The sequence below is a fragment of the Stegodyphus dumicola genome, chromosome 4 (assembly GCF_044657685.1).
Source record: "Stegodyphus dumicola isolate Sdum_Otavi_A_Nest chromosome 4, ASM4465768v1".
Taxonomy (NCBI): domain Eukaryota; kingdom Metazoa; phylum Arthropoda; class Arachnida; order Araneae; family Eresidae; genus Stegodyphus; species Stegodyphus dumicola.
Genome location: NC_140771.1, coordinates 236,533,656 through 236,561,447, shown reverse-complemented (window position 1 = coordinate 236,561,447; position 27,792 = coordinate 236,533,656). Strand labels below are relative to the sequence as shown.

Here is a 27,792-nt window from a genome sequence, read left to right as displayed (position 1 = left end):
GAATGCAATTTAATACACAGTTGAGTGGTAGTGGTACAAATAAATGATTAAATGTTCAAAGCAAACAAACAAGAACAAGAGATCAGAATCAGTATTTTGTGTGGCCACCACGCGCCGCAATAAGTGCTGCTACACGACGTGGCATGGAGTCAAACAAAGTTTGAATGTCTGACTGAGGAAGAGCATTCCATATCGTTTGTACGCGTACCCAAAGTTCGTCTGCAGACGCAACAGGACGGGGATCACGAGCAAGATCCCGACCAATGACATCCCACACATGTTCAATTGGCGACATATCCGGGGAACACGCAGGCCAAGGAAGAAGCTGTACCTGCTGCGCTGCAAAGAAGGATTTAACAATCCGAGCAGTATGAGGGCGGGCATTGTCCTGTTGAAATACAGCGCCTGGCAAGCTTTGAAGGAAGGGAACAGCTTCGGGCTGTAGAACTTCACGGATATACCGGTTGCTGTTCAGATTGCCCACAATTCGTAGCAATTGAGATCGTCTATGATATGCTATGGCGCCGAAAGAAAATTAGCCACTTTTTTTTAATACATGCCAAATGATTTTTTTTTTAAAGAATAGCAGAAATTTTTAATTAAATCCAAAAATTCTAAAAAGAAAAGGAAACGTGTTGAAGAAAGAAACTGTATTCATAAAAGAAATTATTCTTCAAAAATATGTGCTGTTATTATTATGTAAATTACCCAGTTGTTTATGATTTCAGCCTTTACTATAATTTCTCATTTCTATTTCCTCATATGATAGAGTTACTGAGTCAAATTAAATTAAAAATAAATTGTGTTATCTTTGACCACTAGTCCACCTTTTTAGTTTAAATTTGTTAATTGTTTAATTACGTTACAATGAGCTGTAATTGATTTTGTTAGCATCAGAACTTGCCTTTATGTTTTAAGTTCTTTCTAAATAAGAAGTTTATTTAAACCTTTGTCTGATAATGTAGTTACTTTCAGATGTAGCGATAATTTGCTTCACTTGCGGAAGGGGGGTTTGGACTATTTAACTTTTACCAAATCAAGTAAATCCTCATAGGTACATTGTGGAGAGATTGACGTTAACAGACAAAGCATACAAAAACTAATGAGAACATTGGTTTGTGTATTGAAACAAATTTCTGAAATTGTTAGAAAAGATGCTTAAATAGAACGAAATCGATAAAAATTAGCCAAAATGTCTGGGAAGGCTTCAAATTAAAATGATGCATAAATATTTTGTTGAGTGTTGTTGTTAGAAAACATATGTGTTTTGTAGGTTTTAATGTGTAATTATTCTAATATTGTTTAAGAATCAATGTCATAAATTACATGTATTTTAAACTGTGAAATTTTATTAGATTTTGATTTTAATAGTGCGTTTTTAACAAGTATTGTTGGAAAATAAAATTTAGTTGTGGCCATGTAAATCCATAATAACTTAGGTTATCTAACTTCCTAATTTAATTAATTATAACTAAGTGCTTATCCTTAAAAATTATCTCTGCATATTAAAGCAAGTTATTGCCTTTCATTAATCCTCACTGTGGTCACAAGCTAAAACTCAAAAATGTGTAAATTCAAGTAAAACTTATTCTTCGCATCTGCTGAGACTTAAAATAATACAAAATAACATATCACCTCTGGTGATTTAGTGGCTCATTGGAACCTTAAAGTATATTAACTGGGTTACAACCCCTGGAACTCTACACGAAGCTACAACAGTAACTGCATCAAACAGAGCCTGACTAACTTTCAAAACTTGCCAACTGTGCCTACATCAGGCCTTTCAGGTTTGTTCTAATCAGCAGGTCTCTCTCTAAACAAGCAGCAGCAATGATAACATTCAGTCATTGTTGTGAATCATGCTGATTATGATTTCACTTCTCATTTTAACGTATGCCGTTTGACATAAAAATCTACCTGCTATTTACTAAACCTCTAGACCGAGCAAATATGTGACAAAATGAGACATTAAAAAAATCATCATAAAGCTAATTGTTAGTAAAACGTAAATGTCATCTTCTTTCAAATATGTTCAACTATTATAAGTGTAAAATATTTAATGCTGCTTGATAAATTGTTTTATTTTATTCTCAAATTTATTGATAATTATGTTAATTAATTCATGTTTAATAATAATGCATCCTATTTAGGGATCTATTTTATTTTTAGGATGCTATTGCAAAAGTGGAATTCAGGCATAGATAATATTTTTAATTGAATTTATTCAGTTCCCATTTGCTCATAGGTCTTTAATTTGTTTCATTAATTGTCCTTAAAAGTAGTTAACTTTCGAGTGCAGAATAGTGTACAAACCCTGTTAAAGTTAATTCATTATTAAAAAAAAATATTTTTATCATTTTAAAATTCTTTTTGTTGCTGAGAAAATTCTGAATTTTGAGTGACTTAGGTTGGCAAGTATGCTATTACTAGAGGACCTATACCCCTTCTTTTCCAAAATTGGTTAATGTGTTTTTTAAATGAGTTCTCCATTTTAATCTGTTTTATAAATTAAACAAAGCTGTGCATATTTTGTATAATGCTGCTATAAATCTAAAGCTCTAAACAATATGCTGAAACGCTGATGGGGATTTTGTGAGAGGGAGAAATTACATGAATAGATAACATATATGTATTTATTATTTGTTTGTAAAATAATAGTATAGTATGTTGTTGGACTAGAGTTAACTGATTTAATTTAAATTCATCATTTTTGTACCAGTGATTCATTTACATAATTTAAGTGTTAAAAATGTTTGTTCAATCATTTGGAAGGCTAGAATTTGCAAATCTTTTTTTTTTTTTTTTAATTCCAATAATAGCTAGTAGCCTTTTTGTCACTGTGCAGTCTCAGAGATTACTGGCATAAATGATATATATATTAATGAATTTTTAAATAGAATGAATCTTATAATAATAGTAATAAATTTAGATATTATTTACCTGTATTTTAATATACTGATAGCATAAAATTGGAGGCTATATGTTGAAAGAGGTGTCTTTGCAATACTTTAACAGGTACATATATTAAAAAAAAAAAAAAAAAAAAAACTCCCTCTTCCAATTAATTACCTCTAATTCTTTTTAAAAATTTATTCTTTTTCAAACTTATTGTTTCAGATTTTTATGTGACTTATGAGTTTTAACTGAACACTTCTCCAGGATTTTATTCTATTTAAATAATAGTAATTAATTAATTAATATGTGTGATATTGCACAAACTAGGACATGTATCTAGTTTCTAACCACTTATTGGTAAACTTTTATGGTTTAGTTTTCTCACACAAATTAATTTTATTTTAGATATTGAAAACTTTGCAGAGAGAACGTCCATATGGTCAGCTAGTGAAACACTGCTTCCTATGCCTCAGGAAATTTCTGATGCATTGTATGGTCCAGGTGCATGTAGATATATCCAAGAGGTCTGAGTCTGTCTTCTAATATATAAATTAAAATTATTTGTCTTCAAGATAAAACTGCTTCTTGTTAAATTTTAATTAAAATATAAATTAAATGCTTCTTAAATAAATGTGTTTCACATTTCAATGCTCATAGATCATGTTTCCCCCAAAATAAGACCTAATCAAAAAATAAGCTTCAGCATGATTTTTCAGGGTATTCCTAAAATAAGCCCTAGTTAAGGTCATCACTAGGATGGAGCCAGCAGCAAGATGGATGCCGTATTGTCGAATGATCAAGTACAGAGGTTGTACTTGCACATATGAAACAAGCAGACATGAGTGCAACAAATTTGAATCTTCAGTACTCAATACATCACATTAGCAACAAACATTTAGCGTTTGATTTAATAATAAATTTAAAGGATAATAAATTTTGATGCTTAGATAAAGTAAATGCAAAAAAGGAATTGTGGAAGGAAAAAATCCTACAACTTTCTGCAAGGAGGAAAAGTTGGATCTATGAATGATCTAAAAATGGTGAACAGAATATGATAACCTTGGTTAACAGGTCGATGAGGGAAATGCCAAGAAGCGTAAGTGTGGATCAGGTTAGCAACCAATATTTCCTAAATTATAGCACATCATGTGTGAATGGATTTTTGACAACAAAAACTTCACAAGGATGATATTTAAGCATTTACCCCTGTAGTGGCACACAGGTAGACATATTGTCAGACAAATACAAATTCGAAGCATCACAGTGCTGGGTGGATAGCTTCTTTCAGCAATATGGACTGTCCCTGAGAAGATTGACAACATTGTTCAAACTGGAAGATACTGAAGTGATTAAATGTGCACTTGCATTCAAATGTTTAATTGATGGCATTGACTTCTGTAAGTACCAACTTATGAACATGATTGCTGTGGATGAAAGTGCAGTGTTTATGGGTCAACAGAATACCAATTGATCAGAGGAGTGCTTCTGCAATATACATGACCTCTACTGGTTATGAAAGTGCTTGCATTACATGTATTTTCCCAAGTCATCTTGATGGAAAGAACCCTTCCCCGTGTAACCATGTCTTAAGGGCAAAAAAGAGAAAATATGATATGTTTCAGGTATTTATGTTCTTGAGGCTGAAAAAGCTTGTCAGCAATTAGAACGCAGGTTGATTTATTTATACCACTTGTTTTATGAGGCGGCCAAAGAGGTATGCTAGTGTGAGATCCTGTCAGCACTTATCATGATATAACTATGAAGAACTTCCTTGCAGAAAGAATTTATCAAATAATGATTCCCACAGGAATGACACCATATCTTCAGACTCTTGATATTGCAATAAACAAGCCATTTAGAGACCATTTGCACACGGAAGTCACTGACTACATTAAAAATACAATGGAGAGAAATCAGTGAGGAAACTTTGTTAAGGCTTAAGCTACAAGAAAACGTAACTTGAGTGAAGAATGCATGGGATAAAATAACAAAGAGCTGTATTCACTATGTCTTACAAGCAGGTTACATGGACAAGAAGAGCTAATTTGAAGAAAGTCTTGTTGCTCAACATGAAAGGTTAGGGCCAATGGTCTTAGAGGAAGTGAAGTCACAAAAAATTCTGGCCGAAATTCATGATTTGGTGCTTTGACGATGTTCCAGAGTAAGACAACTAAATGTATTTCTTCATCATGAACAAATGTTTATTACTGTGCTTCCAAAATAAGCCCTAGTGTGTCTTTTGCAGCCAAAATTAATGTAAGACTTTCTTTTATTTTAGGGGAAACACACCAATAAAAATTTAGTTTTTAGCCATTATTATTTATTTATTTATTTGACATATCATGAATGTTTAATGTCATGTAACATATTTTAAAATATGATATTTATATATGTTTTTAGATCATAATTAGTTAATATTTATTTGGATGCATAAGGCCCATTTGGTCAAAAAATTAGTATTACCAGCCAAAATTTTGTTGTCATTGGATCACCTAAAACCCATTACCTCATTCACTTATACATAGACTTTTTTTTCCTTTAGAATACACGTGGCCAAATATGAATGTTTATCACAGTATCCAAAGTAATACACGTGACCTGTTAAGCTATAATTTATTGTGTGTATTTGGATATAAATGATACTTAATATCTTTAATTTATTAGAACCCATTGTTTTCCTGAGAGTTCATGTTGTTTTTGTGCTATTTATTTAACAAGTAACGCAATATTTGATTTAAAGAATATGCTCCGTAGAAGTCATTTCCTTGCACTGTTAGATAGAGTTAAAAAAAGAAAAAAAAATATTAGAAAAGCTTTGTTATGTTAAAAATGTATCCAAGAGAATGAATTCTGTGAAACTCATAAAGTAAATGATGTAGATGACCAGATTATTCTCTTCATTTATAACAGAATGCTTTATTTGTAGTGTGTAATGTAATTAAATTTTGATATATAGTACTCTGTTGCTTTGCCAGCTTCACTGATAGCTGAATGATTAAGGCCACTAAATATTGGGAATTTGACTTAGATTCCATCCCTAGCGAATGGGCTGGCTACCTGGTTAGTTTCCCATGTGTTGGTTTTTCCCATGTGTAACATAAATACTGTTGCAAGCTACAAGATCATCGTTATTTCTTTAAATAATAACTCCAGATAAACAGGAAGAAATGAACAATTTATTAGGAAAATAATCAAAACAATAGCTGGGAATAACTCAGGGAGAATGCAGATATTAAGCTATTCCTTTCTAGCATATGAAATAAATTATAAAGTTCCTCAAATCACTCTCAGGGTAAACCCTAATTCATAATTTAGCTAACCACTAAATCTCATACCTGATTTATAACTGAATTCCCTAGTTGTCCAACCATATTATAATTATTATATTATAAATATGTATAAGTGATTATAAATATGTGTATTTATAATTATTTGCAAAATATTAACAAACCAATTTATCTTAAAAGACTCTACACATGTGTCTCTTTCTCTAAGCAAATAGTCCTCATATACTGTGCCATATTCAAATAACCTAATATAACCTGTGTGAATTGCTGCAGAATGTATATTATTTACCATTTTTTTAGTTATTTGTTAATTTATAAAATTTATAATTCTATTGTTTACTGCTTTAAAGAGTGAAATGTTATTAACTCTGTATTTTTGTACATCAGCATTTTATAATTTGTGTTAGTAGACAGAATTTGCCTATGTTATAATATGTTACAATATGTTATAGTATTGTAAATGTATTGTATACTAAATATTCTGATCATTTTGGTATCAAATATTTAGAAATTTTGATTTCTATATGTAAACAAAAAATTAGGCTAGAATTTTATTAAACTTAATCATAAATATGAATCAAAATTTATTATATAAATGATTATTGATTTCCCCTACAATTAAAATTTCTTTATAATATTCCATAAGCATTTCTGTGCTTATCAAACCTAAAAGAGTTAAATATTCTTCCATTTAAATCATTTAATAGAAATATCCCCATTCAAAGTCTGAATATTTTCATTATTTTTTTTTAATTCTATATATATATATGCTGCAAAATAGTTATTTTGTAACTGAAGGAAAAGACATCTTAACATTTGTTATAAGAAAATGTTTAAAGCAAAATCATTTTCTCTGTCTTTGAATGAAATTTTTACTTTTTTAAAAATCTCTTTAGGTTGTTAGCGCCTGTCGGGAAGTGTCAGGATCAATATCTGTGTTTACTGACATGATAGTGCAGTGCTGTTTTTGCAGTGAAACCTTTTCAGCTACAGCTATATGTCAAATTATGGTATGCTTCTTTGTGTTATTTTATTTTGCATTTATAATCTAAATTTCAAAATTTGTTTATTTGTTCTCCCATGCATTGAAGGATAATAGATAATTATAGGTAATTTTGTATTAATGTTTCAATACTTGAACATGAACTAATAATAGAATAACAGATTGATCTCATTGGAAAATTTTTAAGTGTAATTTATTATAATGAATTATATGTATGATTCAAAACAAATTAGCATTTTTAAAGATTATGTTTGATATTTTCAAGTAATGTTTGGTTTTTATTTTTTTAATGTTCTACTTTTCTGTAGGGCAATAAATAGTTCAAGATAGAGGTTGTTGTAAAAACAATAGATTGATGAAAAATATAGTAAATAATGTTATAAATATAATAAACTAATGATGAAAATATTTGTGCAGTTTTTGCCCTTAATATTTAATTTGTTGTTAGAAATTGTGTTATTGAAATTGTGTTAGAAATTGAAAATTGGTTTAAAGCCATATTATTCATATTCCATATATTATGTTTTCTAATGATTACTCCATAGATTTTTGTATCTAAATTAAAAATGAACTGTGAAAAATAAAATATTGATAAGAGATTTTTTGTTGAACCATCATAATTTGTGATCAGAAGTAGCAGAGTTATTTTATTGAAGTATAGAAACAGTGTTTACAATTATTATATCACTAATGAGACAGAAACTAATTAAATATTCAGTCACATGTGTGCTGGTAAATTTCATTTTGGAAAAATTTGAATAAAATAAGTCAAAGACAAGGCTGGATTTGAACTTTTGTGTTTAGGCATCAATGAATCCCCTGGTTTTGCTATAAATATTTCCATTCATTTGAAGAAGTGGTCCAGCTACCTCACGAACAGTCATGCATATTTTCTTTGTTTTAATAATATTAGTTGAAATGTTGTTTAGAATTACTAAAGGTTATGAAACTGTAGCCTTTTATGTAAGGTATGTAAAAGTAGGAGAGGATTAAACTGTTAAAAAATAAATTAAATGTAAAATTCTGGAATCCTGCTCTGTTTCATTCCAGTTTTGATTGCAGCCCATCAGCAGCCAAGTGGTAAAGTCCATGAACACTGGTAGTTTGGTCCAGCAGTTGAACCCCAGTAAACAGGCTGGATGCATGTTTTTTTTTGGGGGGGGTAGCTTTTCCTATATGTAACATGTATCTGAGACCTTAGAAAGTCCTTCATGAAGGCATCCCTCTCCTTGGGCAGATAGCCCTCAAGTGCTTTGCCATATTCAAGCAAATAAACCAACTCAGTTTTGATTGAAAACTCCACAGTGGATGGTATCCAAATGTCCCATATCCTTGTTTTCCTTGACAGCCAACTAAAGGACATAAAATATTAACAAATTTTTATGTGCCTGTAATTTATTAGAATGACAATCACAAGCAGTCTGGGCTTTGTATAGGAGTTAAACCTGGAAACACTGGCAAAATCAGTATGCTAATTTTCAGGAATATACTGAGAGCAGTAGTTTCTTCACATAACATAGTCACGTGAATTCCATTGTTAACTAGTCTGACTAGCATTTGAAAGTAGTAATTTTAAAAATTGAATATTTTAAAATGTTCATAGACATTCAGGCCATTGAGTTTTATCTTTATTATTTCCTGTTTCATCACAAGAGTAATACATATCTCATCTGTACGTATAATTGAAGCAGTCCATTTGATTTTGGTATTTGCCTCATTTTTGTGAGAAAGTAACTATAGTAGTAGATTTTGGAATGGTTGGAGTTATGTGCGACATTATTTTAAACTACACTTTTATTTCTTTAGTTAACACCAATTGAACATCTCATCTCTGTCACTGGGCATTATATTTGAGAACAAGTAATTTAGATGGCAGTGTATTTGTGTAGTTGCAGAGATATAATTCATCACTAGGCTGCAGTTTTTAGTATGGATGTTGTACTTGAAGTTATTATGTACGGACAAAGTCCAAAATCTGGACTGGTCGGGACTTCAGCGATTCCGGATTTGAAATTTTTCAGGATAATAGATCATCAATTTAAATCTGAGATAGCATGCAGAAATTATACAATTAAAAATATGAAATCGTAATTTATGAAATAAAGAACAGTTGTGATCTAAATGGTATCAAAATTTACTAAAGAAAGCTTAATATTTATATGTTTACTTTATTAAACATTTCTTTCAATATAAGTTGTTTAAGATGCTTCCACAAGAAATTCAAAAAGTTCCTTTTCCTTTTTTCTTGTGTCATATACAGTGGACTTTCCAATGCCATTCTCCTCCCATAATTTTGAGATGGATATGCCTTTATCCATTTTTTGCAGCAATTCCACTTTTTCTTTAACCTTTTCACGACGGCGCACCTTTGTTTAAGATGCTCGTGCGGGATGGAAGGGAATCGAAGGCAGTCACCATACAGGACGGAGGTTTTGCATCACTAAGCCTAATTTTATTTAAAAAAAAAAAAAAAAATCAGAAAAAAAAAGTTTCACTTCTAGCATCATAATTTTAATTATCATTTTAGATTATTACTTGAGCTCTTATATATGTTAAAATTAGTACTTATTATAATTTTTTTCTTTATTTTACATGAAAATATAATTTAAAAATTGGTCATCTTGTAAAATATTTTTCGGAAGTGGTATTCAAATTATTCCAAAGTTTTAATTGATAAAATCCACCATTAAAGTTTAAAATTAATAAAACAACACAATAATGACTATCCACAGTAAGTAATAAAATTTAAAATGAAGACTGAGTGTGGTAAATCTCGAAGCACGGAGAAGTGTCACTTTCTAACTCTTAGAAAAAATATCACATTCTAACTCTTTAGAAAATGAATCATCACTCTCATTTACGTTAGTAAATGGTTCACTAACCATACGAGGGTATTCTTCCTATGATAAATAGTGCCTTCCCGCCATAATAGACTGGCGGTGAGGCTTTCCTAAATAAAAAGAGAAGAAACGGAAATATATCTGAAGGCAAAACATAAAAGAACTCCACACAGTTGCCCTAAAAGACCATACATTGTAGAGGGAAAAAATAGATTAAAAAAAGGAATTGGGTATAAATCAGACATGAGAATGTTTTCATTAGCATGCAGCGATTTAAAGACTCCACCTCTGTTTATGCTTTCCCTTCCCCCACTCTCGCAACAGCTGATGAGTAAAATACCAAAGTCAGGCAACATATATCAAACTCAAGGTGAGGAATTTAAAACTGTGTTCATTTCAAAAGTAATGGACATAGAATGCCATCTAGTGGCCTTCAGAAAAACGTTTCAGCTTAAAATGCGTATATGCATCACCCGTCTGAGTGCAATCTCTAGTGATGTGTGGATGGGACACCCGGCTGTAAGAGACGTTCTTAGGGAATGCGTATATGGGACGACCATCTTGAAAGGGTTAATGGACATCGAAACATGGTTTCGCTTTGTAGATCCTTTGGCAACTCCAGAATTGGAAACTCTTTTCAACATAATCGAAAGTTCAAGCTTAGTTTTTATAAAATTGCCGTAATAATAACAGTCTGTAAAAAATAACAAGCTGGATCAAATTAGAAGTTCAGAGAGCAGCGCAGTCTGCTACATAAATTGAAATGCCTTAGAATCAGTAAAGATAATTTTAGCCTAGCTTAATAGTGTCCGTTTTACATTATTGGCTGTGTATTACAAGATTGACGATGAAAGCCAAGTTGTTTCGCTAAATTTTGTCTTGTTCCTATTGCATACTGAATTAAGCCTGAATTGTATTAGTTTAGTTATTTACTATACCTACATTTATTTCTTGTGCGTGCTTCAAACTAATCTGAGTCCTGAATAAATAAACTCCCACATATACTTAAGGCTTTATCTAGGGCCAACGCTCGATACTGCCTGGTGCAGTTTCTATGGGTCCTAAATTCTGCTACAAAGCGCTTTCCTAAGTTCTAAATTTTCATAATGCCTAAACTGTGGATCCCAGTGCTTTCCCTAAATCATAAATACTTCTCATCCCTTAATTTTGCCACTCGGTGCTCCCCAAATTCCAAAATTTTGTCTTCCCTAAATTCTGCCGTCCGGTGCCGACATATTCTGCTGCCGCTTCTGGGTTTATGGTGAATAACATATCAGTTATTCTTAATTAAAATAGCACTAAATGTAATCTTTTGGCTTATGAGTTTCATTAACAAAATCTATTTTTAGCATATGAAAAGAAATTTTTGTTGAATTTTTCCTTGTCAATATTTCTTAGAGCATTTAAAAATCATTGCCAAGCGTAATGTTAGCATAAAAGGCTGCCATACTCTTCAATTACTAATATAAAAAAAAGTTTAGACATCACAGCATGAGTTATTGCTGAAGCTGTTATGTATTGATAAATATGCGATGATGAAAGCAAAATATAATAAATAATGACTCGCCAGGTTGGCGTCAGGGATATAAAATAGGGAATGTTTCGGTTTGAGATGTATGGCGAGTACGAAGCTACAGAGCCAAATTATTAATCTCGCAAATTTATGCTTACATGATTGTTTTTCCATAATGAGGTATTTTATTTAGTGATTAAGTGAAAATAAGAATTGAAATTTTTAAGGGAAAATCTCCACATGTTTTATTATGGAAGAAAAAATCAAATGCGCTTGCGTAAAGCATTAATTAAAAAAAAAATGTTTGTGGCTTTGAGGTCCAGATTTTAGATTATTCTGAATAGTGGACATCCGAATGCAGTACAAAAGACCAGAACTCTGCTTTTAAAATGCAATATTTAGAAATATTTGTTAGCGGTGTAATTTAATGCAGATGTTAAAATTTAGGAGGCCACTAAAATGTAGGAAATACTCCAGGACGGCTATTCCACTCTCGAAGAGTCGACAGCAGTTTGCGGGCCGCCAGATGTCGCTGTTTCTGAAAAACAGGTCTGCCCGACATCCCATGTTCTCCGAGTACGGAAGTTGTCGGATGTGCGCAGAAAAGTGTTGCCCCGTCGTCAATCAAGCTTGTCCAGTTGATGTTCTAAGTAGACAAGGGCTTTGTACGTGTTTTCGCCACTAATTTTTTTCATATTTAAATGAAGAGTACGGCGGTAGATCTCTGAATCAACAGTGAATTTATAGAAAATATGTTGATGCTTTTGCTCTCCCAGGAGATGTTTTCTTTGCATATTTCAGATTGCCAAAATTTAGAGTTATTTTAATTTACGATGAACTGAGAGGGTATTTGGAGCCACATTCAGAAAACAAGAACGCAATTTCTACTGAAAGAAAGGTTATTTATACTTTTACTGAAATTGTAGATATATATTGTAATTATATAGTTTAAATATGTAGAAGATAATAAGTATTTATCTAACACATAATCCTTCTTCAGTTATTAAAAGTATAGACATACAAGAAGCGTCTACTCAATTTATGTACAGCAAGAATTATGTTTATTTTAAAATACAACATTGAAATACCGTATGAACAATACTGTGAACACAATAAGGAATGTTGTTCATTATTACGCGAAATTCACACTACTTTAAAATAAAAATGAAATATATATATATAATATTTTTTCAGTAGTAGTACTACTACTATTATGATACTTTTAAAAATAATTTTTAGCCCAAAAGGGCTATTAATTTCATTTTGCCATTTTGTGGCTTTTCACGATAAATGGCGTTTCACTTTTCAAATTGTTGCCACCAAATATTATCACACTGTATTATATTTAAAGAAATTAAATAATGAAGAATCTGCATAAATGTATGAATGTTTCTCGCACTCTGATAAAACAACGGTACCTAGAGCCGTCAAATTTGAATAACGTAATCCTTCACCCTAATGTAGGCATCTGAAAGCCCAAATTTGGTACTGGGAATTTGTTTTATTATTTATTTCATATTTTGTAAAGCATTAATGAGTGTTTGGTAAAGAAACTCGACGATTTCAAAGAGAGCAATGACAACACTGTACGGGGAAAAGAGGGAAGAAAAACATTTTCATCTCTAGCATGCGAAACTGTGTATCAGAAATTCTAAAGATATGCTCTTTTTAAATTATATGATATTACAGTTGAATTGAATTTTATGGTTTAAGTGAGAAGAACATGATATTTAATAAATAAAGGTAGCACGTGAAATGGTAAAAAACGACCCTTTCGACGTAATATAAGATCTGAAGGCTTTCAGATTTTTTTGTCCTGTGTGTGTAATTTTATTCCAACTTAAAACTGGTTTTGAAGGGAGGACTTTCTGAGAGAAACTGGCTCGTATACACATCACACATGGGGAAAGCCACAAAAATGAATGCCAATGCGGCTAACCCGTTCGTAGGATTCGAACTTCGGACCGAACTACCTGCATTCAGCGACTCTATCACTCTGGCGCTAATGGGCTTATTAGCAGAACTATACTGCATTATTATTGTATTATGCTATAAAGCAGGGTTTCTTAAACCTTTTTCACTTGTGACCTCTTTTTATCACTGAGATTTTTCACGACCCCCAGGACTCCATAATATTTACAAAAATTTTGTGGGGTGGCAAAAGTATTGCGCCAATCCGACACACGCATGAAGGAAACTACCAATTTTTTCACTTGTAATGTAATATACTATTGCAGTTTCAAGTAACTTTAATTTCTAATTTTAAGGCATAGAACAATATGGAAATTTTAAAAAGTAACAAACGAAATGACAATGTGACGTGCAAAGCAAGAAAAATTAACGTTTATATTATTAAAAAAATGCATCAAAACATTTTTCTTTGTCTGTATTGTCTTATTTTTATCTATTTTCAGATACATTGTGTAAAAATATTTTGTAATCGTAAAATTATTGTAATACGTTAAAGAAATATCAAAACTGTTAAAATTTTTGGCGACCCCTTGCTGAAGGTCGTGACCCACAGTTTAAGAAAGCCTGCTATAAAGTAACAATGCTATAATAGACTGAGGGTTTGTTCATGAAATAGTACTTTTGTAATCTATTAGTATTAAAAAATCATTGTTTCTTTGCCAACTTAAAAAAATAAATAACTGTTCATAGCAAAGTTCTCATTTTTATATTGTAAAAGAAATATTGATTATTATTACAGTTTTCTGTTTAATGTGTCAATGTGTTAAAAAACTCTGGTTTGACAAGGACTTCTTCAACTGCAGGAGACCTACATTGATTATTTTTACTTTAGTACTTCCATTGAAAAATAATACTAATATCTTTTAATTATTTTCACAATATAAAATGTTTTGAGAAGGAAGAATATTTAAAATAAGCAGTTCTTATATGAGAAATAAAATAACAGCAATGTAATATTAAAAAAAGTATTACTAATATATGTACGACAAAAATTGCAATATGAATTAATCACACATACAGGATAGATTATTATAATTTTTGTTATATATTTGATATTGAAAATTTATTTTCTTTCATGTTAATTATAGAATAAATTATTTAAAATAAAACATTTTGATGTATGTGTGATAGCTGATACCATACTGTAATAACGAATGAATTTTATTTCTTTTCCTGAAACAAATAATTTTCATAGAAACAGAAAATAAAAGAAAGGAAGAAAGATTAAGAAAGAAATATTTTCTTTCTAATTTCTTACTTAAAGTAATATTTTTCTAATATTAACTGCAAAATAAATTGTGTGAAAACACAGTTTTAATGTAAGCATGGGGGGAAAAAAAGAGAAAAAAAGCTTAGTTTGCTATTAGATTGCAATGCAATTCAGTCATATTATAAATTTAAATGATTGAAATTGTTTATTTCTAAAAAGATTTTAAGCAAGCTTAATTCATTTACTCTTTATCTATTTGCCGTTGCTTTCACTGTATCCCGCATCTCTCTTTATTTTTTACTCTAAATTCCTGCATTAACTTCCTCCTTAAAAAACGAGATTTTCCTTCATATAACACAGCAGAATATTCTACTGCATTTTGGTCATAATACTGTTTTGTGCAATTTTGTTCGAGCTACAAATATTCCTAGAACTTAAAGCGCTATAAATTTTGTCACTCGTCTGTACTGCGGTTGGTCTAAATGTCCCCTTTCAATAAAGTCAAATGGACTCACCCGCTCGGCAACTAAGGCACAGAGAATAGCTTTCTCTGATAAGTTGAAAACCGCTGACCATACCAATTTTTTTGAGTCGATATTGTTTGCTCAAATTGTAGACGGATCCAGTAATCATAGAATAGGCATCCAGAGTGCAAATAAATATATTGCAATTGGGTGGAGTATAAATCCATGCAAGAAAGTTCTTGATCATTGTTCACAATTCAAACATTGGCTATCAAATCAAAGTATTGAAAACCTTCAAAATAGGGCAATAATTTGTTGTCAAGTTTATGAAGCTTCTAAATGAGTATGTTCAAAGTATTCATATAAGTGCCAACAGACTTGTAATTTTCTACATTTGTAGTACTGCGGAATAATTTAACACATTTACCAAACAGGTATATTTAAATAATTGCATTAGTTTTGTAATTCATATCATTGTGAAGCAGATCATGACTATTAAATGTAGTAGAACTGGTTGAACTATTTTTATATCGGTATGTAAAATGAAAATTGAATTTAGTTTGTTAAAAATCAAACTTAATAATAAAAAATATGTGAGAGGGCTAAAAAGGATATTGTGCAAAATATTCAAATTATTTTTTTGTGAACATTTATTAGGCACAAGAACAACCTTGTTTTGGGGTGTGAATTAACTGAAATTGTCGATTTACTCTCTTTGTTGGGAGTAAAGAAATTCTGCTTTTGTTGAATTTTTTTGGTTTCTGACAAAAAACCTGTACCTGTTCGCCATCAGAATCGATATAATTTTTTATTAAATCTACATCAAAGACAAGGTTGTTCTTTTGCCTAATTTGAAAGATCTGGCATTAGCTAGATTATTTTGTTCTGTTTTCATAGCTATTATTCTCTATAATTTCACAATAATTTTGTTTTGTACTGGATAAATGAATAACAAAATTATATATTTATTCTTATTAAAGTCACTACAAGTATGGAAAACACTTTATTAAATAATTAATACACTTTTAAAATATCTACAAAAATAAATTCATGTTTTGAGAAGTTTTGATTTTATTGTATTTATGTAATACTTTGTTCTTTTTTTATGTTCTAGCTTCAGTATGCTTCTGTGCCTTCCAATGATTTGAAAAACCTGTCCTTTTTATTATTAGAAATACTAGTAAGTAAAGGAATTATTTTAGAATGTGAATGAACATGAATTTTAAACACAATTTTTGTAGCACGCCCATTAAAAAATAAAAAATTTGTTTTTATTTTTTAATGGGTGTGCTACTACACCCCATTAAAAATATAATAATTAAATAAATATTTTAATGGGGAAATATTGTATTATTAAAAAAATTAAATCATGTACTTAAGAGACAATTTTCTGTTAAGGAGTATATGAAACAGAGAGATAATACAGTTATTTCTATTGTAATAACTACTGTTTTTCTTTTCATATTGTGTAAATTTTTTTTTGTGTGTGTGGGGGTGATTAAAATTTATTTTGTTGGAGATTTTGTAGAAACCATTCAAAACAAAGACATTTAAAATGCTGATCCAATCCATTGATGCCGTTCCTGGCAAAACATGTTTAAAATGTTGATCCTGTCCAAGCTGCCATTCCAGTAAAATATATGCAATGCTATACTTCGGGTCAACCTAAGTTGAGAACACTGGATATAGAAGAAAGTGTATGCATCCGCCATATATATAGTACTACCATTTCGAGAAGTAATATTGTAAAATTTACGCTGTGATATATGAATACTGTTGAACAAAGAGAAAGAAAGGAAAAAAATGTGTGAAATGATAGATTATGTTGCGTCCAGCTTTTTGTTTAAAAATTTGCTAAATCGTGTCAATTATTCAATGACCAGCTGGAAGACATCCCCTTTTTTGGCATTATTGGCGAAACTGCAAATTCCAGCAACCCTGACCTCACCCATCTTGACGAGAAAAGCAATTAAGACATTCATTCATTCACTGACCGGGAGGAGAAAAAAGCAGTTGTTATGGTATCTGCTTCATCTTTGACATATGTGTATAATTTTCAACCTCATAAAGCTGGAAAACCTCATAAACCTGAATAAACAGTGCCGCCAAGATTATGGTAATGAATGTTTTTGTCAATTACGAGAGGGCATTTTCCTAATAAATACGATAACGATATTGTTACTTGTTATAATCTTTGCAGGATTGAATACCTCAGTTTAAAAAAAAAAAGCCCTTTCCAATGCCACAAATTAAAAATACAACAGCCGTTTTCAAGGCCAAAAAAAAGAAGGCAGACCTATAAACATTTATAAATAACATTATAAATACAAGCTAACAAATCCTTTAGAAAATGTAATATGGAACTCGGCACCAGTACTACCACTCGGCAACAGTGGCAACTAACCATTCGGCACCAGTAGCCGAGTGGTTAAATTGCTGAATCATTTGAGCGCAAAAGAACAGGCTATATTTATGGTCATTTTTAGTGGTTTGCCCATGTGTAACATGAATTCGAGCTTGTTTCCTTTAGAAAGTCCTCCACGAAATGCATCTCACCCCTTAATCAGATATCTCTTGCATGTTTTGCTATATTCAAATCACCTAACCTAACCAATACTTGAAGTACCCATATTGGTTACATTAAATTACTATGGTAGAAGGAACAAGGGTTTCTGTCTATTACAAACGAACTCGCTGCATACTACCAGCGTTTCACGGTTTAAGCAACTCTATCATTAATACGCTTGACTTGCAAATGATTCCAGCTAAGGAAAGGAATAACCAGTTTTTTTTTTCATATGATATGCTTGTTGGTTTTATACCTCAAAGGAAATGTATGGTTTTTGCCTAACTTATACAGTCATACACAATAACTTATACAGTTATTCACATATAATTTGCAGATTCTCAGTGTGAATCAGTCTGCTTTTATAGATTGAGAGATGTAAAAGCAATATATTCTTTTGCGCGAAGCAAAAGACCCACCTTTCACGCCCCGTTACGCATAGACATTTCATTCGTCAAAGGATAAAAACTTTAATTTTAAAATACAATCAAACTGTCGTTTAATATGGTAAATGTTTTAAAAGCAATAAATGCACTTTTTAAGAATTTAATTTTTTTTATACTTTTTTAGTTCTTATGAATATTTGCACTTTCTTGTAACTAATATAAAACATTTCTAATGTTATAATTTTAATTGATTAGTGGAATTAATTGATATATGAATTAATTAATTGGTATATAATCATTTCATTCTTAATTCTTATGTTTGTTTCACAATTTTAAAGCTTTAATATTTTTCTAATACCTTGAAAATTTTAATGGTAAGCTCTGTAATAGACTGCAATCTGAAGATCTCAATTTCCAGTCTTTTTTTTCATTTTATTTTTGATTTTAAACAGTAACCAGAAAGATAAGATAAAACGTACTGTAGGAGAGTGATTTTCTGAGACTGACTGGAAATGCATGTGTCTTAAGAGACAATTAATACAGGATATAATTTTCATAATGTCTGCTATAAAATATTGTCACAGTTATATCACAAATTAAAATCAAATTAACGTCTTTAAAAAATAAAAATAAAAATTTCCCCCTCGTTCACTGTTTTGGTAGCAACAAGCTGCATAAACTCTTAAAAATTAAAGGAAAATAACTTACTGCTAGATTTTCTAAATTTATACATTTTACTTTTAAATAAGCGAACGGTCTTGGGGAAAAAATTTGACTAAAACTGCAAGTCATCAAATTAGTATTCGTCACATTTAGATAATAGTGAAATATTTCACATAAATTAAGACAATGAATAACAAGCCCTGCATTTTACACTATGATGAACTATCAATTTCAACTGCGGCTTCACTGCATAAAACGGTTGTTATTTAAATACGCTGGATTTGGCAAGAAATCGCCAAATGTGTAGCAAATTGGAGGAATTGAATATCCACGGGCAGTTTACTGCGTATGGATAACTTGAAGAACAGGGTGAAAAGTTGTGAAAACATCAGTCTAGCCTTCTATGTGTTCTCAGGTGAGCTTGTCGTGAAGTATAGTACTATCAAATTCATAACAAGCATGATGGATCCTTTCTTCTCGACACTGCAAATCTGGAATTTTCTTCTTATACACTAAGACTTTTGAAAGACAAATCATTAAGCTCAGTATTATTATTTATTTTTTTAACATAATCTGTGACCAACATTGCAAAGCAAGCAGTGACACTTTCTACAGAATCATCCCATTATTTTGCAGGAGAAGCCCAACTCATAACTGGCTAAAATTTCATATTTAGGAGTGTGTGAAATATGTATTCCCCCCTCACTCTCAATCTGTATTTTTCTGGGTTATGTTTCTGGGTAATTTATGAGCCTTTCATTAAAAAAGAAAGATAAAGCTTCAAAAATTTTGATTTAATTTATTTTATTTGTATCAGTTTATTCCAGAAACCTGAAATCATTTTCATTTTTGGTTTACTAGAAGTTCTTTTACGTTTTACTAGATAATGCTGTATTTAATATCTAGGACATAATGTGCTTTAATTTGTGACCATTTTAGAGATATTATAATTATTATAAAAACCACAAATTGGATAGGACTCTAAAATTTCCTGATCAACTGATATCACAGCGCATCTGGATGTTTGAAAATTCCACTTAATTGGGTAGTTTCTTTTGTATAAGGCAAATATATACTCATTGTAACTCATGATGAATTTGTATGTTTTTCATTTGGAAGGAGGAAGTTTTATTTATTTATTTTTTATCATTTTATTTAAAAAATATTTTAATTAAAAATAAAGTATTTTTTTTTGCTGAAGAACAAAATATGAAACTTATTTTAAACAAAGAATTAATCATGCACACACAGCACACAAAAAAAAGGAAAAAAAAAAACTTTTTTTTGTTTGTGTTGAGGTACATAATAATGGTTTAAAAGGAGTTCATTCTAGATGAACTCCTTTTAAACTTTTAAAGATGAAAACACCTTTTTGTGATAAATATTATGAATGTTCGTAAAAATAATGAACTACCTATATTGTAAGTTAAATGTATTTAAAATTGTATTGGTTTGTTGTACTTTTCAAATATTACTGCTATTGCTTAAACTGCTGATCTGAATCAGATCTCGTCTATGATATATATCGTGGTTAAGTGAGCAGTGCCTGTCATTGGCCAAGCACTTGGGCACCTTGTTAATAACAGAAGAGATTTTACCAAGCTATATCGCTAAAGTAATAGGCTAGATTGTGGTTTACTATTTTCTCAAATAATTTATTTACACAAATGCAACAATTTTACTGCCAAGGTATACAACAATTGTTTGTAACCAATCATTCATTTTCAATAATGTACTTAAGGGTTCTCTAGATCATGGTGTACGTGGTGCTATACTAATTAACCGTATGGTAGAGGCATAGTGCCCACGTCCCCCATTCCTTATCCTTATCCTTTCTCAAATAATTTGCAAATACAGTTGGTAAGTGTATTGAATCAATAGCTCAAGAGATTCCTTGGGTCTTTTCCTGTTTCAGTTGTAGGAATAACTGCAGTTGTCTTCCATGCATTCACAAACGTGTGCTTCTTCTACTCTTGATTTAGAAGAATCAGAAGAGCAGTCAGCGATATAACTGTAGAGATGGTTCAGATAAAATCCATGTGTTTAGTGCCTTTTTTTTTTTTTTTCCCTAACCTCTCAAGAGGACTTTTAGCTTGATCTATTTTCGGTGTCCCATGCATCAGAGGCTCTATATATTTATAAACATTCATGCTATCTTCTGAATTTGTACTTGTGCCCGGTGACATTGCAGTCCCATTGAGAAAAACAAGGTACCAAAATTGTAGCAAAGTAACTGAATGCATTTAGTTACACAGTAGTTAGTCATCCTGTTGCTATGATGGTAGGGAAGCCAGTTGCTATTACCTCAGCTCACTATCAATCCCAAGGAAAGCACAGCTGTTTATAAATGTATACTGTTTTTGTGGCATCAGATACTTAAAATATTGTCAAGCCAAAAGTCCTTTCAAGAAGTTTTTGGCAGGGAAAGAGGGGACATTCCTTCTTGGATTCTTCTTCAAAATTGAGACAAAGCTGGTTGAACTCATATTATCATTTTCAAAGTGGTCCAAGCAGCAACAGGCACAGTCCTTGTTTCTTGGCTGCAATAAGTTTTCGGGAACTGATCTGGCTGTAGATTTAGATCAGAAGGACTCATAAAAGATCAGTGCAGTATGTTGCTAAAATAAAAATCTGACATAAGATCAGCACATGTCTTTGTAATTTTTTTTTTTTCCCATTGTATTTTTTGAAAAGGAGTGCTTGCTCTAGTGAAATTATAACTTGCAGAGTAAACAAAGAGTAGAGGCTTTTATTATTACATGTATTATGTTACTTTTCCATTAATGTTTATGAACCATTTATTTGTCAACTATTATAAGGCAGACTTTGTACATTAGATTTATAAAGCAATGTAAACTTATAACAACTATATGCATTATATTTTTCTTATGTTATTTAAATAAATGAAAATATTAAAAGCATATAAATAAATTGAGAGCATGCTTAATTTATAAAGAGTAGGAAATCTGGATAGTTAAGGAGTTTCAATTATCCCAAATCCAGTAATTTGAGTTTTCCTGTGCTTCAAAATTAATGACTATGGAAATGATAGTTTAATATTCATAAAACTATTCTCCTTTGTTAAGAGGAGCAATGAGAAATTTTTGAATTAATTGAAGTAAAACCAAAGGTTTGGATGATGATACTGATATGGCACACTTTTGCTTTCAAAACATACATTTCCCTTTGTTTCTGTATTTCTGTGAAATGTTGAACATGTCTTTGCTTCATTTTCTTTGTTGCTATTATGACTTCTTTATTTATTATTTTGTTTCGTAAGTATATCTTTTTCTTTATAGGCTTTGGAGGATCCCCTTCAATTCAAACGTGTTCAACTGGTCATGGATGGTGTTTATGATGAATTTCTTCCTTCCTATCAAGGCATGCTTGGTATGTTCATAACTTTTAATTTGTGTGATAGGAAATGTATATAACATTTTTATGAATATTGATGTAACTTTCCTGAAATTTGCATAAAAAATTATTTTTTGAATTTTTGTTAGGACTTTTATGAAATATTACAAATGAATGAGTTCATTTTTTATGTACTTATATTCTTTTACATGTCGAAGTAATGTTATTGTTTACAAGAGGAAAAAAATAAACAAACAGTAAGGGTTCTTTTCAGTTGTCTATTAATTTAGAGTGGCTATTAATAGCTGAAGGAGCCGAGGAGATGGCATTGGTGCCATTTAACTTCATGATTTTTATGGGCCTTTTCCTCAGAAACTGCAAAATTCGAGAATATAAAATTTCTGTTGTATGGGTTTTATAGCTTTTTTTTTTTTTTTTTTTTTTTCTTACCAAAAAATTATGTGATTATTATTTTTCTTTTTAAGTTAAAAATTTGTATTTTTCATTTTATTTAATTTTTTAAGATACTTTGACTTCAGAGACTTGGTTATTTATTAATAAATAACTAACCAAATTTTCAGTATTAAAAAATAAGAACATCATACAAATTTTAAACCAGTAAATAAAAAGAACACAAATATATATATATTTAGAAAAAACCTACTTTGAAAAAAATGGATTCAAAGACTATATCATCATTTATATTAAAATATGAATGATTAATTAATTCCTGATTTATAAAAAGAATGATTGATTTCTTATCCATCTTATGGGTTTGGGGTTTTTCTTTCATAATTTTATATTTTTGTTTTGCATTTTTATACTAATCTGTCAGTTTACTCTATCTACTGAGTACACATTGCTTTTAACTTGGTTGTTCCTTATTTTGTCACACTAAAGCAGGAAAGTGCTGTAGAGACTTCAAATGTGTTCAGATGCTATTATTCACAGATTGATTGGCATTTAGGCTTTATCATGAATAATTTTTTAAGAAATTTGTATTTAATAAGTTTCTGAAAATCGATATGCATATATAAGCAAATTTAACTTTTTTAGATAAGGCCTGGGTAATCAGAAGTTGATTGTATATCCTTCATAGTTTAGGGTATCAAACTATTGCAATGTGCAGTAAATTTATATGATTATAATATAAATTATACATTTAAATCTGACATTTGCTTATTTCAGTGTAAATGAATAAGTTTTCATTAATTAATTCCTAATAAGGTACTTTAATTAATCATTAATGATAAAAGTTCTGAATACAAATACTGTAGTGTGCATTTTTAAAATTAAATTTTGCATAATATCTCAGTACCTAATTTAAAAAAAAAATTGTGCACTGCAGTGTGAAAAGTGTTAAAATTACATCTCTTATATAAATTTGAAATTAGCATTCTTTACATCTGTTGGCACTTCACTGATGTATGTCATAATTTAACTAAGTTAAGTAGTATCGCCATAAGGTGCTTTCAGACGACGGTATAAAGGGCATAAGTGGTTTAAGCTGAGCTGCGTTGCCAGGTAACCAGTCTGTGCTACATCACAAAATCTGGTTTAGGGCTCTTGGCATAAAGTTCAAAGTTTTCAACTTTATGCCGACTTGGAATAAGCATCAACCAATCAAAGTGAATGCACAAAACCTGAATGGGAAAACAGCAAGTAAAGCTGTAGACACATCCAATGCATGCACAAATTTAGCTTCTTTAAGTGGATGCGGCTTAAACCCTGTGTCGCAGTTGTGAAGAGAATTCCTGCATTTTATTTTTTGTGATTATGCCTCTGTGACATTTATGTTGCTGTCTGAATGCACCCTTACTTTTATTTAGTTGACAGTAATAATCCTTTAAATGCCATTCAGTGCATAAATTTTAACAAAACTTCTTATTATAGCTATTATTCGTGCCAATGAAGCCAATGACAGTAGACGTTCTTATCAAGGTGTAAAATTTCTAGTTAGTCTTTCTCTTAAGTAAGTGATTATTTAGATTTAATTTCTGAGTTTTTATATTTATATCAAATGCAGGTTATATGTGTCTTCAAAAGTCTTTTGTTCTTTTTTTAATGTTAAATTTTAATGTCATTATAATCTGAGTTTAAACTTGGTGATTGTTAATTTGAATCATATATCTTTTCGAGTAAAATTCATGAAGGTTTTGAAAAATTAATGTAAATATGATACCTTAAATCACTGGTTTTAAAACTATGGTATATGATTACCAGTATCATTTGACTATGGTACATAGAATTCTTCTGGTACCAGAAGTACCAGTATGGAAGCAGTTCATATCTTCTTAGTATTAGCCCTACCAGGGACTGAATATTTAAGACCGCTGAATAATGGTAGTTCGACTAAGGTTTGAACCTAATGAATGTGTGTTTTTCATGATTTTCTCTATGTGGAATAGGAGTATAAGCTAATTTCCTTTAAGAAGTCCTTCAGAAATGTGTCCCTTCCCTTAGGCAGTTAGCTCTTAAGTACTGTGCCATATTCAAATAATATCTTCCATTACTGCTCCAACATATTTTTAATTTCCTTTAAGTTAGAATATTTTATCAAATTTTTTTTAGGTTCTGAACATTTTTCTGCCTTTCTCGTGTTCTTTTTCCATGTTTCTGTTTTTTTTTTGGGGGGGGGGGTTGTTAAGTACAAGTGTATTATCCTGTTGACCATAAAACTCATCAAACAATGCAGTTTAAGTCCACTTATGGAACTAAACTGCATTGTTTGGTAATGGTAACATGACAGCACACACTCGTAATATCTGCACTTTTGTCATATGTAAGAAATTGGTTCTTGATAAGTCTCCTTTTATTTTTATAAACAAGAATATTGCTGAACTTTTTTTTTCCTACATTTTAAAAGAAATGATTCAAATTTGGGACCTGCTTTCTACAGAACAGTAAGCAGTGGATTAAGTTAATAGACAAGGTACGGTCAGCTGAATATGATCGTCAGAACAGTAATAGACTGGAACAATTACCTATGGGAAGTTTATACTCTTACCGTTTTAAACAGAACTTTAGAGAAATTGGAGAACAAAATAGTAAAAATCAACAAAAATCTTTTTATGAAGTGTAAAATTGCAGGACTTAAAAGAGAACGGCTAGCTCATAGAGCGTTTCCCCCTGAAACAGGCAGTGGGGAGTGATGACGTAGCAATGATGCCACTGAGCACAGAGATGCAAATGACAACATAGAAATTAGCGTTTTAAATTTGAAGAACCAGCGTTTAAAATGAGCTGTGTGTGAAAGATAGCTATAATTTGGAAGAGACAATGTTACTGCAGTATGCATTTTACACTGAACATTAAAAAATTTAATAGTACTTACTCAATTTTAAAATAATAGATAAAATGCGCTACTCTTAGCATAAAGTTCCTTTTTTTTTTTTTTTTTTTTTTTATTTGCAGGGATTTTTTTTTTCTTTAAATGCCTGTTTGTTTCTAATCATTTCTTTATCTGCATGTTAACTAAGAAAACTACTGCTTCTAAGATAACTATAATAACAGCTATTTAAAATTAATCAAAAAACAACCTTAAATTGGCATAGTTTTAAACATATATGGTTATATATGGCAAAAATTCTGCTAATCTAAGTTTGAGTTTCAGCCTAATTGTAAATTTTACGTTGGCATATTTTTTCTCCCGTTTCAATATAATAACATATATTTTTTAAAGATAATTTTGTAACTTAGGCTTACATCAATATTTCATCTAAATAAATACATGTAAGATTGTTATCTTAATTTAGACAAAACAACTTTACTCACAGTACCTAAAATAATTATTTAATTTTTCAAGAGGGAGGTTAAGGGGGCAGGTCTTCTTATGCCAATTACTTTAATATTATACTTTATATATATATTATCTAGAATGCTAAGCTAGCACAAAATCGAATCAATAATAACAGAGGATACAATAAAAATAACTGTAACAATAACTTAACAGAATTAGTTCTCATTTGAAATATGCTTTACGCTGGCTGCCACATTCAAAGCAATCCATTTTTTTGCCTTTTGGGTTGCTTTTCTTTGGGAAAAAACATATGCATTTCTATTTAAGAAATGTATTCTAATAAAAGTTCTCACTCTGCAAAATAAACGAATTGCTTCTCTGTTAACTTCAGGATAATGTTTCTCCAGTTTATTAATTAAAGAGCCAATTACATGCTTCCCCTTATAGTAAGTTGTACCATGAACTGCACAAAATATGTTTTCAAACTCATAAACTGTATTCATCCATGAATGAGAAGGTGTAGTCAAATCTCCTAAGGACAATAATTTAATCCATTCTGAATTAAATATTGGTTCATCAGCACTGTTTTTAGATATTGTTCACAATGATGGGTCTTTGTCTCGCACACGATAGGCAGTATAACCTGCAACATATGTTAATGCTTCTTTTTTGGCTGTCGAAAATTGTCTGTCGGAATTCAATTCTAATTCCCAAGCCATAGGAGAAGGTTCCTCTATGAAATCCAAATCATCAATAGTATTTAATGGAAAAGCATTTTCCTCCTCAGTTTTCAAAGCCCTTTCAAGTATTTCTGATGTTAAATATGAATCAATATTTCTGCTTTCTTTAGTCATGCATACTTTTAAAGATAAATTTGGCAGCTTATTAGTGAGTATTAATTTCTTTAAGCGGCGTATAACTTCACTAGGTGATGGATGGTCATTAAACCTACCAAGCCCTCGAATCTGACTAAAGAGACTTTCAAGTGCATCCTGAGTTAATCTAGAGGTTAAAATATATTTAGCATCATACGATGATTTCAAATCCTGGTGTAGGCCAAAAAGAGAATTTATTGAAATTATTATTCCTTTTTGGAAAGACAGTAAGTTGCCTTTTCCCTGAACTCTTAATCCACCAACGACTTTCTTCATTAATTTCAAAACTTGAATTTGTTTTTCATGATGTTCATTTAATCCAAATGTTGCTTTAAGTATTTTATCTGAAGAAGGGTATGTTTTAGTACTATTTATTCATAATATCGAAAAAATTGTCGATTAACTCAAAGAAGTTGGATGCTTTTTTATTTACTGAGAGGTGGAGTATATCTTTCGCGGTAGTTCTTGAAAATAATGTTTTCGCTGGAGCGACTTTTTGTCTCTCGTTTCACTTGACCATTAAATAATTTGGTTTTAGTTTGTGACACAATTTAATTTCTACTGAATCTTTATTTAAAATCTCTTTAATAATATCAACATTTAAAACAGTTCCATCTTCTAAAACAAATCCTTTATCTAAAAGAGGTCTCTCAGTAATTTAAGGTAGTGCGCTAAATCTGCAAAAACCCATATTTTTTTCATTTGCAATACTGGATTTGGAAACTGAGAACTATTAATCGAAATCTGTAACTCTTTCCACAAAGTACTAGATCCTCCTAAATCAGACACTATTGCTTTCACTTCTACTTCAGATGATTGAATATGTCTTATGAGTGAAAAAAGAAGTTCTTTCTACATTGGAGTGTTAAAATAAAAAAACATTGATTGTTTCCACTGTGAAATGAGACCTCTGATTAAAACAAACTGCACTTTTTGAAAAGGACCGAGCATTTGGTCCAGTTTAGAGTCATAGCAGAGTTTAGAATCTGTGTGCATTTCGTCAAAACTGAGAACGCATATTTTTTT

General features: G+C 30.7%; 1 protein-coding gene across 1 annotated transcript in view; it reads left to right on the top strand.

Moving 5' to 3' along the window:
- Positions 1–27,792, top strand: part of LOC118188695 (ubiquitin carboxyl-terminal hydrolase 24-like) — a 208,863-nt gene that overhangs the window by 169,080 nt on the left and 11,991 nt on the right. Inside the window, exons 53-57 of the mRNA XM_035359190.2 lie at positions 3,301–3,419; positions 7,079–7,192; positions 16,298–16,363; positions 22,098–22,188; positions 24,046–24,124. Of these exons, the coding sequence (XP_035215081.1) occupies positions 3,301–3,419; positions 7,079–7,192; positions 16,298–16,363; positions 22,098–22,188; positions 24,046–24,124 (469 nt within the window). The remainder of the gene's footprint in view (positions 1–3,300; positions 3,420–7,078; positions 7,193–16,297; positions 16,364–22,097; positions 22,189–24,045; positions 24,125–27,792) is intronic.